At 52.7% G+C, this 18,296-nt stretch overlaps 6 protein-coding genes across 6 annotated transcripts; 3 read left to right on the top strand and 3 right to left on the bottom strand.

Moving 5' to 3' along the window:
- Nucleotides 1-199: 199 nt before the first annotated feature.
- ACET3X_007717 (uncharacterized protein) lies at nucleotides 200-3,160 on the top strand. The gene is made up of 3 exons (XM_069453893.1): nucleotides 200-721; nucleotides 775-2,626; nucleotides 2,680-3,160. The coding sequence occupies exons 1-3, from the start codon at nucleotides 426-428 to the stop codon at nucleotides 3,010-3,012; spliced, it is 2,481 nt and encodes an 826-aa protein (XP_069304880.1). The 5' UTR covers nucleotides 200-425; the 3' UTR covers nucleotides 3,013-3,160.
- An 881-nt stretch (nucleotides 3,161-4,041) lies between these two features.
- Nucleotides 4,042-5,626, bottom strand: ACET3X_007716 (uncharacterized protein). Its single transcript, XM_069453892.1, has 3 exons — nucleotides 5,134-5,626; nucleotides 4,905-5,057; nucleotides 4,042-4,854 (listed from the first exon to the last, which is right to left on the bottom strand). The coding sequence occupies exons 1-3, from the start codon at nucleotides 5,460-5,462 to the stop codon at nucleotides 4,770-4,772; spliced, it is 567 nt and encodes a 188-aa protein (XP_069304879.1). The 5' UTR covers nucleotides 5,463-5,626; the 3' UTR covers nucleotides 4,042-4,769.
- Nucleotides 5,627-9,083: 3,457 nt separating this feature from the next.
- Nucleotides 9,084-10,703, top strand: ACET3X_007715 (uncharacterized protein; the record flags this gene model as incomplete). Its single annotated transcript, XM_069453891.1, has 1 exon — nucleotides 9,084-10,703. The coding sequence occupies one exon, from the start codon at nucleotides 9,084-9,086 to the stop codon at nucleotides 10,701-10,703; it is 1,620 nt and encodes a 539-aa protein (XP_069304878.1).
- Nucleotides 10,704-10,778: 75 nt separating this feature from the next.
- On the bottom strand, nucleotides 10,779-12,288 carry ACET3X_007714 (uncharacterized protein). The gene has a single exon (XM_069453890.1). The coding sequence runs from the start codon at nucleotides 12,089-12,091 to the stop codon at nucleotides 11,012-11,014; it is 1,080 nt and encodes a 359-aa protein (XP_069304877.1). The 5' UTR covers nucleotides 12,092-12,288; the 3' UTR covers nucleotides 10,779-11,011.
- A 976-nt stretch (nucleotides 12,289-13,264) lies between these two features.
- Nucleotides 13,265-13,861, top strand: ACET3X_007713 (uncharacterized protein; the record flags this gene model as incomplete). The annotated part of the gene is made up of 1 exon (XM_069453889.1): nucleotides 13,265-13,861. One exon carries the CDS (start codon nucleotides 13,265-13,267, stop codon nucleotides 13,859-13,861), a length of 597 nt encoding a protein of 198 aa, XP_069304876.1.
- A 216-nt stretch (nucleotides 13,862-14,077) lies between these two features.
- On the bottom strand, nucleotides 14,078-18,070 carry ACET3X_007712 (uncharacterized protein; the record flags this gene model as incomplete). The annotated part of the gene is made up of 5 exons (XM_069453888.1): nucleotides 14,078-14,598; nucleotides 14,649-14,729; nucleotides 14,785-17,210; nucleotides 17,258-17,792; nucleotides 17,938-18,070. 5 exons carry the CDS (start codon nucleotides 18,068-18,070, stop codon nucleotides 14,078-14,080), a joined length of 3,696 nt encoding a protein of 1,231 aa, XP_069304875.1.
- Between the last annotated feature and the right edge of the window lie 226 nt (nucleotides 18,071-18,296).

Genomic DNA, 18,296 nt, shown 5'->3' with positions numbered 1-18,296 from the left:
TCATCGTCATCATGGATCGTGGAGGGGTTGATATCATTGTACATGGCCATGGCCTCGGGTCAGATGGCATGCAGCTTCCAGATACAACGTTGGGCGATGGCGGCAGTTGCGGGGCGGGGATGACGTGTGGCTTGTGGCGTGGTCAAAGCGCGTTCCTGAAGCTCCCCACGCGGCATCACAGACCCTGACGGTCAAGTTGTATCACGCTTGTTTCTGCTTTGGCTTGCTTAGTGGCGGCATTCAGAGTGGACACATCATCGAATAATAGTCAGCACAGCGAGCGCAGACCAAACCTGTCCTCATACTGCAGCCTAGACACCTTTGCGACTCCGTGAGGCCTCAATACTGCTGCCTCTTCCAAGACCCTACGTGGCATACATCACTCCCTACATCTCTGAATTCGATAGCGACCTCCGCCACCAAACATGTTCAATCGCGACCGACTCCCAGGCCTTCCTGGAAGCTCCCCTCGGCCAGCACCACGCAACGACGGCTACGGGCGGCCACCGCAACAGCAACCACCACAAGGGCCTCCGCGAGGACAAGACCCAAGAATGGCCGGCTACGATGACCGGCAACCACAAGCCTATGGTGCTCCGCCACCGGGGGGACAGCGTATGCCTGCAAGAGGGCCAACAGGAGGCGGTGGAGGGGCCGGGCCTGCCAGACAGCTACGGCCCATCAAGAGCCCAGGAGGCAATGCCTACGCCTTTGGCAACATGTACGTACAGTCTACAAACAGCCCATGACAATGTCTCTGCTAACATCGCAAAGCGTCGCTGTCTCCCCTCAAGACTTCCCACCAAACCCCGACGGCTCCGACGTCTACATCATCCTCAATGGAAACTACGCCCTCTCTGCCCGGCCTACACAAGGGTGCAACCCGGGCGAGATTGGTCTCACGGATGCACAACGAACATGGGCTAGTATATCACTTGGGCCCCAGGAGATCGTCACAGCAGCACCCTACGACCACTTTGGCCAGAGTGGCGGAAAGTCGTACTTGGGTGCAGTTGATGTCGAAGTCGGATTCGCTGGGAGGAAGACGACCGAGACACCGTACGATCAGGACGAGCTCGCCACCATGTTCAAGAAGAGTTTCGAGAACCAGATCCTTGCGCCAGGCCAACAGCTCTTGATGGACATCAAGAGTATACCACTCAGGCTATCGGTACGAACTGTCACGCTTGCGGATCTGTCCATGGAGAAAGACGAGACGAACGCGCCCTCCATCACCGATCCGCGTGCCCGTGGCATTCTTACCAGACACACTCAGGTCGACTTTTTCAAGGACGCTCGAACGGACATTAAACTAAAAGCATCAGCGCGACGCGCAGCGGCCAACTCCATCATCCAGCCAGGTTTCAAGTTCGAAGACATGGGTATCGGTGGCTTGGATACCGAGTTTGGTGCCATCTTTCGACGAGCCTTCGCCTCTCGTATCCTTCCTCCAGGCATTCGAGAGAGAATGGGTATCGACCACGTCCGTGGTATGCTTCTGTATGGGCCCCCTGGTACTGGTAAAACCTTGATTGCTAGGCAAATCGGAAAGATGCTCAACGCCCGGGAGCCCAAGGTCATCAACGGCCCTGAAGTATTGAACAAGTACGTCGGAGCATCAGAAGAAAATATCCGAAAAATGTTCGCGGACGCAGAAAAAGAACAGAAGGAGAAGGGTGATGAGAGTGGTCTTCATATCATCATCTTCGACGAACTTGACGCTGTTTGCAAACAGAGAGGCTCTGGCGCGGGTAGCGGTACTGGCGTAGGCGACAGCGTTGTCAACCAGCTGCTATCCAAGCTTGATGGTGTCGATCAGCTACACAATATTTTACTCATTGGTATGACGAACCGCATGGACATGATCGATGAAGCCCTTTTGCGTCCCGGTCGTCTTGAGGTGCACCTGGAGATCTCCCTGCCTGATGAGTCTGGCCGAGCCCAGATCCTCAAGATCCACACAGCAAAGATGCGCAAAAATGACGTTCTTGCGCCCGATGTCAATGTCGAAGAGTTGGCTAAGCTGACGAAGAACTTTTCTGGAGCTGAAATCAACGGTTTGGTCAGGGCTGCCACATCGTACGCCTCCAATCGACACATCAAAGACGGCACCACTGTAAAGGCAGATGTGGAAGATATCAAAGTTATGCGGCAGGATTTCCTGAGAGCGCTTGACGACGTGAAACCGCTTTTCGGTGTTGCCGAAGAGGAACTCAGCAAGCGACTACGGCACGGCATTATCCACTATTCGTCATTCATCAGGGATATACTGGAGGACGGACGCCTGTACATCAACCAAGTCAGGAAACCGGAATCATCGCCGCTACTTTCTGTTGCACTACACGGACCACCCGGTTCTGGAAAGACAGCTCTAGCTGCCAAGATGGCAATTGATTCAGGCTATCCATTCATCAAGTTGATTTCAGCTGAAGACATGATTGGTTACAGTGAGATGCAAAAGGTTCAGCAGCTCGATAAGGTGTTCCGAGATGCATACAAGAGTCCATTGAGCGTTATCGTCATCGACTCGATTGAGTTGTTGTTGGATTGGGTACCGATTGGTCCTAGGTTCAGTAACAACGTTCTGGCTGCCTTGAAGGTCCTACTCGGCAAGGAGCCACCAAAGGTATGCAGAATCCTTATAGCACCTGGTCTTTGAAATCCATCTAACAAACATAGGACCGTCGCTTACTCATTTTTGCGACAACAACCGAACGATCGGTACTCACACAGCTCGACCTCTTCGCCAGATTCGACGCCGAAATCGCAGTCCCGAACGTGAACACACAAGCTGAGCTCGCCAATGTCCTGCGAGAATCTGGTGCCTTCTCCGATTCCGATCAACAGCGTGCCATCAGTGAGATCCAGGAGATGACAGGTAACACTGAAATTGGGGTCGGTATCAAGAAGATCCTCACGGGTATCGAGACCGCGAAGCAGGACCAGGATGTACCTGGCCGTTTTGCTCGCGTCATGTCTCGTGCTATTGCTGCGAACCGGGGTTCGATTTAGGCAGGCAAGGGTTCAAGATCGTCGAATTACTCGCCGCGCCATCAGAATTGAGTTAGCTAAACCATCTGTAGATATCTCATGCAACCACTATGGTTATAACATCTGTTGTGGAATACAGCAATTAATAAAGAGACCATATCACACTAAAGTATGACTATTTGATACCTCCGTCGTTTTTGCACTCGATCATAACTCATAGTTTGTGCATCATGCGCCTCACTTCCACTCGAATCCCTGCTCACTTCCGTTAAGAGGGAAAGTCTCCAGTTTTCGTCCGGAAACCTACCCATTCCACAGCATATTTTCTTCTCATCACACTGCCGCAAAGCTGTTAGTCACTTGTCAGGCCGCTTTTCAATAACCTCACATCTGACACCCGTCCGTACCATTGGTCTCACAACATCGCAGGCAGACACTGCTCCACAGCGTCAAATCTCTGCAGTCGAGGCACTTTGCCCGTTTGCTTCGGAGCTCACCGTCGCTTTTCTCTTCTTCTTCTTCCCGAGTCGTACTTGGGCCGCCTTGCTTCCGATTAGGTGGATGCGACATGGTGCGTGGCGTTTAGGTGCCTAGCGATAGATGCACGGCGTACGGTGGCTTTAGGGGGTGCACGGCATGAGCTCTAATCATTGGTAAATCATGGAGGTAGTGTCTTGGGATGTACAGTAGTGGGTTTTAGGCTGAGACCCTAAACCGGTCTTCTTCGTTCGTCAGAGTATGGCTTGCTCATGGGGGAAACAGTGGGGAAATTTGTCTTTGGGGTTAGTGTACTCGTGTTCTGTGTAGGTAACATGCAGAGATACAGGTTTCATGTTTCAGTTGAATTAGCGCGAATCGGTGCTCACTTGCCAGGTTTAAGGATAACGCATCACATGATGTTGCTACTGCGCTGGGGTATGGACTGGGCTTGTGTAATACGTTGGCTCACGCGTGGGCTTTGCACATGTGCTGAAATGGCGCGCTTAAGCAATATATGAACCAGTATGGCTCCAAATCCCCCGCGCTGCGACCCAGTCGAAACATATAGCATTCATGTACTTGTGGGTGGACCGCTCCGCTGGGAGACGGCCGCGGCGGTCATATGAGCCGTTACATCAACATGCGAGTAAAAATAGATAAGTCACACCAGAGAACCCTTTTAGAACAAGTAGTCATTTGCCAGCATTATGGTAGGGCACCGTCATGACGCCGACCCAAAGCCAGTCCGATTCCCAAACCAAGGAGACGAAAAGAGAACGTCCAGCTGGATCCAATGCCTCAGGACCACCAGTCGAGTTCCACTGTCTATTCATCGATGTTTGACGAATGAAGATGCTTACCAGCTCGCAGTTCGCGTCCGGCCCATCGACCGCTGACATGGGATCACGCCAGCGCAGCACTATCAGGTCCCGCAAGTCGATTGACTGCCGCCATTCGTTCGCTAGCCATCGACAAGCGCGTAGCACTTGCATCAGGCAGCGGGCCGAACCGCGTCACATTCGCTGGAAAAAGTAAAATGCAGGCGTGTGGGTTTCGCTAAAGCAGCGAGGCCGAGAGTGGAGCGGAGTGGAGCGGGAAATCGTGAACGACAGTTCGTAACTTGACGCGTACCGCAAACCATATGGTAACGTCGTTATATGAAACAGAAATAGAAAACTCTGTAGAGTCCAGAAAGTTGTAAAATAACCGTTTGCCGCCCGAATTTTTGGAAAAACCGAAAGTTGTATTTTTGAATCATCCACAGAAGCCGGAAGGCAGTTTTGTAAGAATTCGTGGTACTAATAGTCCACTGGTGCTGGGTATTTGCCTTGAGCAGTGCGGAATTGATCTGGGTATTTGCGTGCCGCTCGCTCGTTGAGTGAACTGTCAATTTGTTAGTTGTGCTGTTCAGTGCGCAATCACTCCATGCTTACTCTACTCGCTTCTGCGTCCATTGCAAATCTCTCTGCACCTCTTTCGCAGCTTTCATGCCATCGGCGAAATTCATGCGGGCACCAGCCAGTCGGCGCTGAGCAAGTTGCTGTAGCTCAAGGAGTTCTCGATGCTTAGCGTTGAGTTCACCAGATCTGGTTGTCATGTCAATTATGCATCCACAATCGAAACCCCTCCATCGTCCTCACAGTAGGAGTTCTTTAAACTTACGTTTGTGCCTGTTTCGCCAAGCTTCGATCTAGCGGCATCGGGTTGAATGAGCCATTCACACGGCTGCCCATGTAATCAAGGAGATCCACGCTGGCGGCGCCGCTAGTTGATTCGTAATCGCTAGCAGATCCGGCGTAGTTGCTGGAGGTCGCTGATGGTTCGTACGACGGAACTCCAGATGTTGTGACGCTATCGTTGGTCTCGGGTGGTGATCCCGCCACGCGTCCATAGCCATGTTGTTGGGGCGGGTAGTAGAAGCCCGGCTTCTGTGGCATACTGATCGGGTAAGAGGACTGGGGGTAATGGTAAAAAGAGTGGGTAGAAGCCATTTTGAAAAGTGTTTAGATGCTCGATAAGTGTCAAAGGCTATTGGGCGGTGTGTTGGCACGAAGCTCAAGTGTGTTGATGTTTTGAGTGATTGCTATGAGCACTGAAGCTTGTAATGCTCAGACAAGGGGCGGATGTGATATAGTCTAACGATATCTCTGGAGAGTTGGGTGAAAGAGAAGTAGAAGGGAAGTTCGTTGGGCCTGTGAAAAGGCCTCTTTTTATACTATTCAGCCGTCGATATGCTAGGAGCATGCTGAGCCACGGGGACTGGCTTTGACCCCTTCATGCCGGCTCAGGCTCGCAACCCCGCCCTGGTGGTGATAAAGGTGCATAGTCTTACGTCCATTGAGGTCCCTTTCCGCTAGAGCCGGTCTTGAAAGCGTCATTTAGACTGGGCTGGATGAATGCCCTTGGCCGTAGGCCGTAGCCGATCAACGATGCCACGGAGCGATACTGGATAGCCAAAGTGCCAATTGGTCGGGACAAGAGACTAGTGGAGTAAAAGCTCAGCTCGTGTCAGTGTAGAAGGTTCAGCGGAGCGAATTGGCGTGCAATGGCAAACGGTTGCGACTGTAGAAGCAGTGCCGTCAATGACCGGCATCAGTGCGTGCTAAAGGCAGCAAGGCAGAGTAAGCGCAGCAGACGCGGACACCAATGCCAGGCAAAAGCAGCGCCGGTGGAGCTATGTACATGCATGGGTAGTCTGTCCGGACGGACATGCTAAGTGTTGTCAAGTTGATGCGTTGGCTCGACAGCTGCCAGCGCCTTTGAGCATGCAATCTGGAACGGGATGCGGAGGATCAGACAGTGCATGACACCAGTGGCGGGAATTGTTTGCACGAGATTGTAGGAGGGAGATTGCGCGCGCCGGCATGCAGCGCAGTGGGAGGACGGCATTTCCTGGACATTGTCATGGTCACGACCATGAAAGGTCGTGGAGGAATGTTCGGGTCTTAGCAGCGCCCCGCCTGCTCATGCCCCTCCTTGGGTCAGTGCGTCATCCTTGCGACCAGCAACAAAGACAGGCCCTTTCACCGGCAATTGGCTGTGCACGCGAAGACAACGTCTGGCTGCAGTGCAGACTTGGCTCTTGATGCCTGAAGCCGATGGTCAATCCCTGCACTGCGTAACCACGCACGACACCTCACACGCATCCGTAGACGTTCCAATGACAATTCCACTACAAGGTCAGAGCACGTATAGTGGCGGTGAAGGATTCTGCCTAGCTCCATCTGATGACATGTGGTCATCGCGCTATGCACCTAACGCCCTTGCATATACTGCCCAACGGCCTCTTGGTGTGGCGGCTTCCACTATGCAGCTATTCCTGGTAGGCTACCTCCTTCCAGAGCTCCGCCTCACGATCGCAGAAGCTCATCGAAGCCCTAGAATCCCAGGGTCAACCAAAATGCGTGCAAAGCATCATGTCGAGGTCATAGTGAGCTCGTACTCGAAGAAATTGTTACATTGGCGCCTCGATGGCGCGTTGCGATCCGATCCGGTGCCACCCATAACTGTCAAAGGCAGCCATGTGAGCTACGCGTGGTAGTTACTTCGAGCAACCATCGTACAGAATGCTCAGTATTTGGTCCAGCCACGAACTGGATTCGCGCCAATGGAGCAATGCCATTTATTCCGAACCACTCTCATGCAGGAACTATGCGCCGAACCTGATATGCAACTTCGGTAACACCGTATCACTAGCATAGATGTGCTACTAGGATAGCCTCCAGGAAGCGCGACCCGTCGTTCAGGCTATGTTAGGCACAACGTTCGGGTGACTAGCTTACTGTATCGCAGTTCGGCGATCATACCCATGCGTACGAATTGGCGCTCGCCTGTGCCCACCGCATGTAGATAAGGTCACATTTGACAGCGGGAGCCACTTGAAGTCGATCACAGTGGTGGAAGCCTGTTGTTCGGAGAATTGATGCACCACCGGGCGTGCGTCTCTCGGCATAACCGAGACCACTCCTAGTGTATCCCGTCAAGGACTCGAAGTTCACTCTTCGCAGGATCAAACACAACGATGAGAGTCGTTGAGCCATACGTCACTTCATAGCATCATCTCACTTCTCTGAGAGGCACTGTTGCCACAGGTATATAGATGGGTTGCCATATTGTGAGGCTACGTTGCTCCAACTGGACAAAAGAGATGCTCATTACTGGCCCAACTTCACTGCCCGTCCGTCCGGGTTTCCAAGTCATTTAGCCCTCTTCTGAGTGTTATGTTAGAAGCCCTACGTCTGAAACATCCACCAGAGCCTCCACGTCGATACCACGCCGCTTCAGTCTAGTAAACTCACCTCCGCCGTACCGTTCAACCATAGAGCAACACTCGGCATCAAGCTCAGCCTTGCGCAGCTTTGAGACGTCGTTGTGTTGACAACATGCGAATAAACTACCATCTACGACATGCCACTCGCTGCTGATAGCCTCATTAATGGGAGTAATGCCCGGTCCTCTTAGAGTGGGAGGCAAGGTTCTGCCCGCCTATACGTCTGGCAAGTGTAGTAATCACCCTGCAAGCAACGAATGGGGGATTTCGAGGTGATGTAGCTTGGTAAAGCTGCCGTAGTCTGAATCATTGGGAACCTCAGCGAAGAGCTAATTCTTACAATCCTTCACTGAAAGGTCCAAAGTTTGCCCTTCCAGTGTACTTGTCAAACTCGAAAGCTACTTCTTGGCCAAACGATGTAGAGAGTAGTCCGCAGTGTCGCGTTAATAGTTGTATTTGTGACGATGCAACTGTGGAGCAGCCATAATATCGAGTTTCAAACCCTCCAGGCTAGGCGTCTGCTCTGAAATCTATGCTACCATGGCACATATATTAACCTTCAACTGCACGGAGTGGGAAAGGCGAGGCAGTCTGGAACAACAGCGACCTCTGAAGTTGTAACATATCTAGGGGGTAGCCTAGTCTCCGTTCCGATCGATGAAACGAAGTCGCAACATTAGCAGCATGATTGTCTTGATAGCGCTTTCGATGTCATGGCCATCTATGGTTCGCCGAAATCGCCTTTTACAGTGACGGGCACGTGTCCCACGTTTTCGAAGGCAGGCATCTTTAAGATTACCGACGATTTTGTGTGTGGTGCAGCAATTAGTATCAAGCGTTTTAGTAGTGACATCTCCATCGAATAAGCGCACGATGACAGCGTAGATAGGTGTAAAGTTGCGGGTGTAATTGCAATCGTCTCCTCCTGTCCCGAGCTTCCCCACAACGCGCTAGTCCGGGTAAATCACCCCGAGCGCGACATAGGCACCACTGCCTCTCGCCAGCAACCATGACTTTGAGCAAATACAGCTTCGACATACTCCAAGGCAGGCTTAGTTCCATTAGCATGACGGTATATGCAGTATGAGTGGAGAGAGCAGGCCAACCGCAAGGTGCCGGGCCGGCTCTTTGCTACGATGAACGGATGAAGGAACGAATAGCACCCCGCATCCTCCGCCCGTCGTGCATCGCGGAGCAACAGTAGCGAGCAAGTACAACTGCCGAGCGTCACGTTGGAAGCTGTAAGAGCGCCCAAATCCGATGTTGCGGGTACATATCGCCTTCCAAGTGCTCGACAGCCCTGGATAGCATCAGCGTCTATCCTTTGCGCAACCTTTTTAACATGGCGCTAGATTCTCTCCTTCACGTACCGCCCTACTTATGGCTTTCTGTTGTCCTCGCTATACCCCTCGCGACGCTTCTCCACGATGTCTTGGTATGGCTCCGAATGCCTCCAGGCCCCACGCCTCTTCCGTTTCTCGGCAACAAACTCCAGCTCCCAAAATCAAAGCCCTGGATCCAGTTCCAGGAGTGGTCCAAGATATACGGCCCCATCTTTACGATATGGATCGGCCGCAAGCCTACTGTTGTCATATCCGACCCCAACATCGCTGTCGAGCTGATGGAGAAGCGGAGCGCAAAGTACTCGTCGCGTCCGCGCATGGTGGCTATGGGCGAGATACTGTGGGATAATGCTAGTATACTGGTGCAACCATATGGCAAAGAATGGAGTGTGCGGAGGAAGCTGCTGCATCAGGCTTTGACGCCAAAGGCGCTGATGCTGTACAAGCCTGTTCAAACGGCAGAGGCATCGCGGCTTTGCCAACAGCTTCTCGATAGCCCGGCCAACTGGGAGAAACTCCTCGAGCGCTTCACGTCCAGCATCGTTTTCTGTGTCGCATACGGCCACCGCATCGACTCGCTTAATGCCAACGTCATTCACCAGCGCTTCAAATTCATGCATGTCGCCGCATCGCTGAACGTGCCTGGAAAGTACCTCGTCGAGTCCTTCCCCATCCTGAAGCACATCCCAGACGCCCTGGCGCCATGGAAAGCCGATATCAAAGCTCGTGGCCGCGAGGAAGCAGCTGCAAACATGGCCCTGGTGGATGTCGTACGCTCGGATCTTGCGAGAGCAAAGACCCAGGGCGGCGATATTCCAGATTCGCTCTGCAAGCTTCTGCTCGAACTGCGAGAGACAGAGCATATTCCCTTGTCGGACCGCAATTTCTCCTACATCCCAGCATCGCTCTTCGGCGCTGGATCCGACACTACTGCCTCGACCCTCTGCACCGCCTTCCTAGCGTTGGTCACGCATCCCGAGACGCTACACGCCGCTCATCGCGAACTAGATACTATCATCGGCACCGAACGCAGTCCTACATTTGAAGATGAAATGAACCTGCCATATATCCGCGCTCTGGTAAAAGAAGTTCTTCGCTGGCGCCCCGTAGCCGTTCTCGGCGGTACACCTCACGCCTCGACAGAGGATGATCGTTACGAAGGATACTATATTCCTTCCGGCACAACAGTTCTAGGAAACTCGTGGGCCATCAACCTCAACGAGGAATACTATCCGAACCCGCACCTCTTCAACCCCACGCGCTTCCTCGACGAGGCGCTGGTGGAACGCCTCAAAGCACCGACACCGCTCACGGGCAAGCCTCATCCAGCAAAATCAGGTCACTCGTCGTTCGGCTGGGGAAGGCGCATCTGCCCTGGTGCCAATCTTGCGGAGAATAGTTTGTACATTGCGCTGGCGAAGATTCTATGGGCCTTTGATATTGAGCCTAAAGTAGGGGTCAAGTATGATACTTTTGCCTATACCGAAGGTTTCAACATACGGCCCCGGAAGTTTGAATGCGAAATCAGAGTTAGAAGTGAGGCGCACAGGCAAGTACTGATGGATGATTTGAAGGAGGCTGAAAGTGTGCTGGAGAAGTTCACGCCTTTCCAAGAGTAGTTGACCATACATGATGAAGCAATGGATATGTTGAAGACTAATCAAATTGCTTGGTTGATGAGATCGTCCATCATCGTAACGTCATATCTATATCTAAGTCTGTCTGTCTAAGCTACATATCCAGACGTAGCGAAGCGCGAAAGGGCGCCGCATGGTTCATTCTTTCTCAGAACGATATCAAGCTCGCATCACCCAGTATGTCCCAGCCCGGCCATCCAAGACCCAGGGATCCCAAAAACCAAAACGCCATCGCCATGCAGATAACCAAAGATGTTGAAGAATCGAGTCCTGATCTCCCCTGTCACTCATCACGCTCCAAAGAAAACAGCGACACCAACCGCCAAAACCACGGCGAGTAAGCTTCCCCTCTCCCTAACTCCAGCGCCGGTACTTTGCACCAATGCCTCTGTGCTGAGACTCTTCCTGCCCTGTGCGTCACTCACGCCGTTGGCACGATCCACACTCGCAATCGCAGGTCCAACATTGAAAAAATCCACCATGACGAAATTGGCCGGCTTGCCATAGACTCCCTCACACTCCTGTATAGATTCGCCTAAGCTACCGAAGCCGGTTTCTGCATTGGTGACATTGGCATATGTCTCGTTGGGAGATTGGATGCCGAAGAGCTGCGTCTCGTACAAGAAGTGGTTCTGGAGGAACATGCGACCAGACTCTAGAGCTGTCGAGGGATTTCCAGCGACGGCTTCCGGGCGCGATGGGTTGCAGGAGTAGTTTGAGGGGGATATGTTTTCGTAGTCGTTCTCGAACATGTAGACGAATTCGTCCATGAGGTATGGGTAGTCTGACGAGGGGTTCGGGAGGCTGGCGACGAAAGACATCAAGCGGGTGTTGTTGCCGATTAGCGTGTCGAGCGTGGGCCATGTTTGCGGTGTGGTTGTCAGGCTTGGGGGCGAGTAGGCGAGCGTGTCGAGTCCTGACGAGGAAAAGACTCCACCGAGGTCTGCGGGGGAGGCGTTGTCGGAGTTTACAAGGATGAGGGTTACGACGTCGTTTGTGTTTGCGTCCATCCAGGTTTTTATTTCGCTGAGCCAGCTTTCCAAGGTCCCGGCGTCGAGAAGGTCGCAGCTGCTATGACAGAGATGCCATGCTGCATTGCCGGTGCCGTTGGCCTTGTGAACCTGTCCTGAGAGCAGGCGCACGCCGGCGTCGAGTTGTGTTGTGGTGTTGTAGTAGTGGTTTCCAGATGTGGAAAATGATGTGTCTTCATTCCTGAGAAATGGAGAGTTATGTGCACCCAGATATGTGATGTTGTTGTATGCGCGGGTACATAGATCGGGTGAGTTGTTGCAAGCGTTTTGTGCGGAAGCGGGTGTGTATAACAAGGGCAAAAGAGCCGAAGCTTGGAGTAGTATGCTTCTTGAAAACATGCTAATGTGTGAGTTGTTGGGTGGGAAGGATAGTTCCTCTCGAGTGGTGAGCTTAGCAGCGCTTCTTCGTGGTCGTCGTTGTCGTCGTCAAACAGAGGTCGTAGACAGTGTACCGGAGAACAATCAAGCGATCCACGCAATATCCCCAAACAATGTCAAAGAAACAACTTCGTTCAGTGTTGTAAAATCGTTGGAAAAAGCAAAAGCAGTTACTCCAGAAGCGTCAAGACTGGGAATCACGATGCTATTATACTATTACGCAGCAGTCGTCTCAGCCTAGCCACCCAAGCCTGTATAGGGTAATCATGGATACAGCTGGGAGCTAGGCGCAAGAAAAAAAAGTGGCACTTTACCAACCATCAAACTGCCACAAAGAGTGGAGCCTGGCAAGCATTTCAGAAAACGGTGTTCTCGTACTCACTGCACAGCCCACGAAGCGACGCGGACAAACTGGTGCACGAGTTTCAGGCCTCGTCAGCCCCCAGCCAACCGAGAGACGCCGCGACGCAGTCGAAACATGGGTTGCGATGCATTAACTGGCGACGCCGGCTGCTGGGAAGACCGCAGATGGTGGGACAGACAGTCGAATTGCGGTGGCATGGACAGGGCGTTACGCGTCTGGAGGCGGGCACGCGGGATGGTGATGTCAGGTTGTTCGATTTTCAATGGAGCCTGTGTGTTGCTGAGGCGAAGTTCGGAAGTAGGTAGGACGATCTATTGTTGGAGTGGCGGGATACGGCTGGTGGCTTGGCACGTGCGCCTGGCTGCGTTGGCTCCCGGTAGCGGCGATCTGTCAGCCCTGTCGCGTTATCGAGTGCTGATGGGAGACGCGATAGTGATGGTGATGATGACGACGTGGTGTTGAGTGGAGGTGGGATCAACATCTGGTCAAAAGCAATTATGGAGCATATAGCAACTTTGAAGCTCCTGGCTCCAGAGCACTGAGATCGCAACAGTTTCGCGACTTCTCTGATAAACGCCAGACCGCTCTCCCAGCCACATCGAAAATCCGTTGTCCGTCCAAGCTCATCAACACCCATCGTCAACAACCGTCAATCGTCATTGTCTTTTAATACCCACAAAAATATCTCCAGATTCCACGCGTCCATCTCCACACACACGCATCGCCAACCACCAACCGCCCTCACCCCACCAAAACAAAGCCACCTCACCATGGTGACCCTCCGCGCTCCGTCGTCCCTGCCGTCCACCGAATCCTCCCCCTCGCTCGCACCACCCGCCCTATCATGGCTATCAGGCTCCTGGAACGTAACCCACTCCACGCTGCCCATGTGGAAGAAGTCGCGCAATGTGCGCATCGCATACACCGCCATTCCCTCTACACAGCCCGCCCAGATCGACGACGTAGTCACGTACCAATCCCTGGGCGCTGATAAGATCAAGACTGTGCAGGGAGTTGACAAGCCGTTTGATGTGCCAAACACAGACTCATCGTCAGGTGCAGAGGGCGGAGAAGCGGCGAGTCTGGGCTACAACTGGCGTGGCAAGGGATGGTTGATGATTGCGACAAGCAAATGGGAGATACTAGGCTATGGCGACGAGGAGGGCGCGGACAATAGTTGGGTCGTGACGTACTTTGCAAAGACGTTGTTCACGCCTGCGGGCGTCGACTTCTATTCGCGGAGAGGCAGCTTGACGCCACAGACGATTGAAAGCATCAAGGCCGGACTTGCAAGGCTTGGTGGTGATGTCGCAAAGTTGGCGGGCGATGTGTTTGAGGTTCAGATGGATGGAGACAGGAAAGATTGAGCATGACAAACATGTTGGAGCGATCTGAAGATTCAGCTATATACCCCGGACTTGAGTCCTTTGCGCTGGAATTGCTATGCATACCGTCTACCAACGCTCTGTATCGATACATATTCTCCTGGTTCACGTTGACATGATCGCATGCAACCACCCACCTGTACGCCACGAGCACGAACGCACAGGTTACGTCGAGACTCCATGGTTGCCTGCAGTCATTCAATCTAGGAGGTCGACGCGGGGTCTCGCAGCGTTTGCATACGAACGTGGCATTCGGAGACGATTGTCTGGAGTCAGTGGTTCCACGTCAAGATCAAGGAGCAAGCCTGTGTTTTTGGAAACTGTTGCCACCTTCTCCGGCGACAACTCGATCAGCTTGCCGCCTGTCGCCTCGGTCCTAGACGTAGATGCTTGATGTGCATAGTACATAGCATCATTCTGCGCCTCTGCGTACGCACGCGCATCATCCTCTTGTACACCACCACCGTTAGCGTAGACATCCCACGGTGCCGTGGTGCAATCTGACAGACTCGGAGTCATCGTACGTGGAGTGGGCGCATAGGTCTGCAGACCACGTTCAGAGAGTCCAGGGCCGGGTAACTTGTCTTCGAGCATCAGGCTTCGCGTGTTTGGTCGAGCTCCGCGAAACGGTGGTACCCCATTTATTGGTTTCAGCGTCGATTTGACACCGCCACTGCGGCGCTCGCACATGATGCACTTGCACGGGTCGCAACACTCCGCTGGAGATTGTCAGTGAGGAGTCTTGCTTGCATTCAAATACAATACGTACCGACACAAGGATGGCCACAAGCCTCAAGACGCCTGGAGCATTTCTGCGTGCAGTTGATTCTATCATGTTCAAAGGGGTGACCTAGTAGCCGGTTTAGTATGTGTCTCCTATATAGTTCGTAAATTGGCACGCTTACATGGGTATGGGCAGCGATGCCCGCACGGCAACGATCCTTCGCACTTGATGTCACATCCACCTTTGATGAGTTCAAAGTCTTCGGGAACTTCACACCATATCTTGCGTCCATGGTTGCCGCATTTGAGAGGGAACTGATAGCCCACTCGCCGCTCTTGGCCTGTCGTCACCTGAACCTTCTTATTCCTCCACATTATCTCAATGACTGAAGCCCAAGTACCGCTTTCGCATGCAAGAAGCTCTGCGTTTCCGAAGATGTAGAAGCCTCGTTTGGCTCGGGAGAGGGCGACACAGGCGCGGTTCTCGGAGCTCAGGAACCCAATGGAGTGTTTGTGGTTCGATCTTACCAGAGAGAGTAGGACGATATCGTTCTCCTCGCCTTGGTAGCTGTCTACCGTTACTACCTGGATATCGTGAGCTCCGCCGCGTAAATTTGGATGCGCCCGGATCCTGCGCATGATCTCTTTACGCTGGCCATTGTAGAAGGTCAATACCGTGATTTTGGTAGCATCGATGCCGTTCAGAACCAAGTAGTCGAGGAATTGGACTATAATCTGCGCCTCCATTGGGTTGAGCGCCGACATGTTCGTATCGCGGGCCTCTTGCCAGTCGTGACAGAAGAAAAAACTGTTGTTCGCACCCATACCTTCGACTGGCGGGCGATTACTGAGATCCTTTACGCTCTTGTGGTCCTTGAGTGTGTCCTGATAGATAGGATACAACAGTCGTCGTATCTCAGGAATCATACGACGTTGTCGGGTAAGCGTATCAAACGCAACGTCATTACAGACTAAGCGCTCGAATAGTGACAAATTCAGGAAGTACGGTTTGTCTTCGAATGCACGCACTTGGGTATGAGGGCGCAGCTGCTGGTGATCACCGACCAAGACGAGGTGCTCGAGGGTAGGGAAACAAGCAGCAGTGACAGGAGCCTCGAGTGTTTCCGCTGCTTCTTCTACAACACACATCCGAGGTCGCAGAGCGCAGAGTAGAGCACGGTACTTTGCGAGACCGGTCGTTGTGCAGCCTATGATGCGTGCCTTGCTGAGAACATGTACGTCTTCTTCCCACATTCCTACCTTGCGTTGCACAACTGCTTCTTGATAAAGTTTCGCGAGCTTGCGAATCTCGATAACAATAAGCTTCTTAGCTTGACGCTTGAGGTAGTTATAGATCGTACCGCGATCGGGGACACGAATTGTCGTCAGGTCGTCCGTTTTCCGTAAGATGTCCTGGATGTCGGCGTCACTCAGTGGCTTCCCTGTCCCTTTCCAGTTGTCGCTGAGTTGGAGTACCGGGCCGTGTAGTGCCTCGATATCATCGTCGTCTTTAGCTACGGCCTCTGCCTCGAGCTCCTTCAGTTGTTCGACCTCGAAGTCGTCTTCTTCGTATCCCCAGTCGAACTGTTCTGGGCCGATCGGTCGGTCACAGGATGTGAGATATCTACCCAGCCATTGTTCCATCAATATCCCTGGACTATCAGAGCGCGAGGCTCCCATAGTACACTGCGACTCCATCTCCAGTGATTGGGCCTGATCTTGGGTGATCAGTCCAAGTCCTAGGAAGAGCTTGTGATCAAGTGGCAGTTTGTTCACTTCTAGAGGCGCAAGCAACACCTGAAGCTGGGTAGTCAACTTCCTTATTGCAATAGTAGCTTGCGACTTCAGGCTGCCAGGCTGCTTTTGTCGAGGTAGGTCCGAACGAACTTCGAACAGCGTCCGTTTCTTGATCTCCTTGTCCTTACTCCTGCCGCCCAAGCGAATGTAGTTGGGCTCAAATTGTGACGTATGGCGGAGCAACTGATCAAGAGCGTGGTTGGTCTGAGCTGTAACAATGATTGGCACATCCTCTTTGTGCAAGTTGTTGCAGGCAATCTGGAGTGCGACAACAGACACGAACGTCTTGCCCGTTCCTGGAGGTCCTTGTACGATGGCCAACTCACTGGTTAGTATACGCTTTAACGCCTTGCTCTGAGAACTGTCGAGCGAGTGTGAGGAAGCTGTAGGCCAATCCTCTAGCACATTGACGTTCTCGTAATCCTTGCCCTCCTCAATGCTCACGAGTGAGCTCAGGTTGAGGTAAGGATTGTGTTCGATATAGGCCGGCGGGTCTACCTTTTTCTGGACGTGGACCAGATACTTGGACATCGGAAATGGTTCCCTCATCAAATGTTGGAGAGCGAGCAGTGTGTGTTTGGATGCTTCAAAGAAGCTGCTCCGGCACTCTACCATAATCCATTTGCGCATCGGATCTATCTCTTGATCCTCTGGACGCGCGAAGAAGAGATCAATCCCAGGTGGGTTCTGCTCTAGTGCGGAGAGAGGGCGGGCTGCAACTATAGCGAGCACACATTGGGTCTGGAACGCATCATCGGTAGGAGACAAGGCAACAAGGGTGCCAGTGATCAGTCTCTTCGACTGCTCCCACCTACCTCCGTTAGTCAGAGTTAAAGATGAATCTACGCCATGCCTTACCGGATATACTTCTTGACCCGGCTAAGGGAGAAGGCGACCCGCGTTGCCAAACCTCGCGGCGAGAAGACGAGCGACGTGATGTACACTGGATCATAGATTCCAATGCTCTGGTTGCTGTACTCAGCTTCGTCCTTGAATGGGTCGGTACGAACCTCGTCGATAGCTTCGCGGAGCGGTCGAATGGCATCCTCACGTAGAAGCTCGTATTTAGTTCTCAAGTAGTCTTCGTTATCATCGTATGCGCCTTCGTGCCTGTGTGGATGGATGCTCTCGTCAATCTCGATGAGCGCCTCGTCACCGTTCTTGAATGCGGATTTCGGGCGCAGAACTTCCGAGGGGTCTGGGACCTCTGGCATATGCAGCCATACCCCGCCAGTGACAGGTTTCTTAGCTAGTTGGAAGTACTCTCGGATATCGTTGTTGGCGCGGAACGGTTCAGACGTGGGGATGTCATCGTGAGGAACAGAGGTTTTTCTGGGGGAGTTGAAGGATGTGCCGCGGAAGCGCTCGATGAGATCGGCATTCAAATTGCCATCTGTTGCAAGTTTAGCCATTTTTGTAATCACGTCTCTTGATTGAGGTGAAGATAGAGGCTCCACAACTCCGTAGACAAGGAATATGGGGCTTCTTTGCTGCAGCGAAACACCACAGGCTACTGCAAGACACAAGACAAGACGTACCCTCACATGCCAGCGGTTCTAGACTTTCATATGTATTGTTAGACAGTGGTGCTTGTGGGCCTCTGCGGGAAGCCGTGCTGCCGCCTGCCCGCTGGTTGGCCCGGTTTGGCTTGTTGCGAGGGCCTCGCGCCATGTTTGTCTTGCGGTTGTAACTGACGGCAGGAGATGATATGTGCTGAGGTAGGTATCGATAGGAGACAACTGGACACAAAAAGAATTGGTGTTGTGGCTCGCGCGGTGAGGCGTAAACACGCAGTCACGGTGAGGAAGGAGCGTTCTAGCCACGACAAACGGATCACTCAACCAATCAAGCAATTATGACGACGCGCAAAATTCGAGACAAGCAGGATTGCGAAATT

Source organism: Alternaria dauci, chromosome 7 (assembly GCF_042100115.1).
Source record: "Alternaria dauci strain A2016 chromosome 7, whole genome shotgun sequence".
NCBI classification, from domain to species: domain Eukaryota; kingdom Fungi; phylum Ascomycota; class Dothideomycetes; order Pleosporales; family Pleosporaceae; genus Alternaria; species Alternaria dauci.
This window is presented reverse-complemented; position numbering and strand designations above follow the sequence as displayed.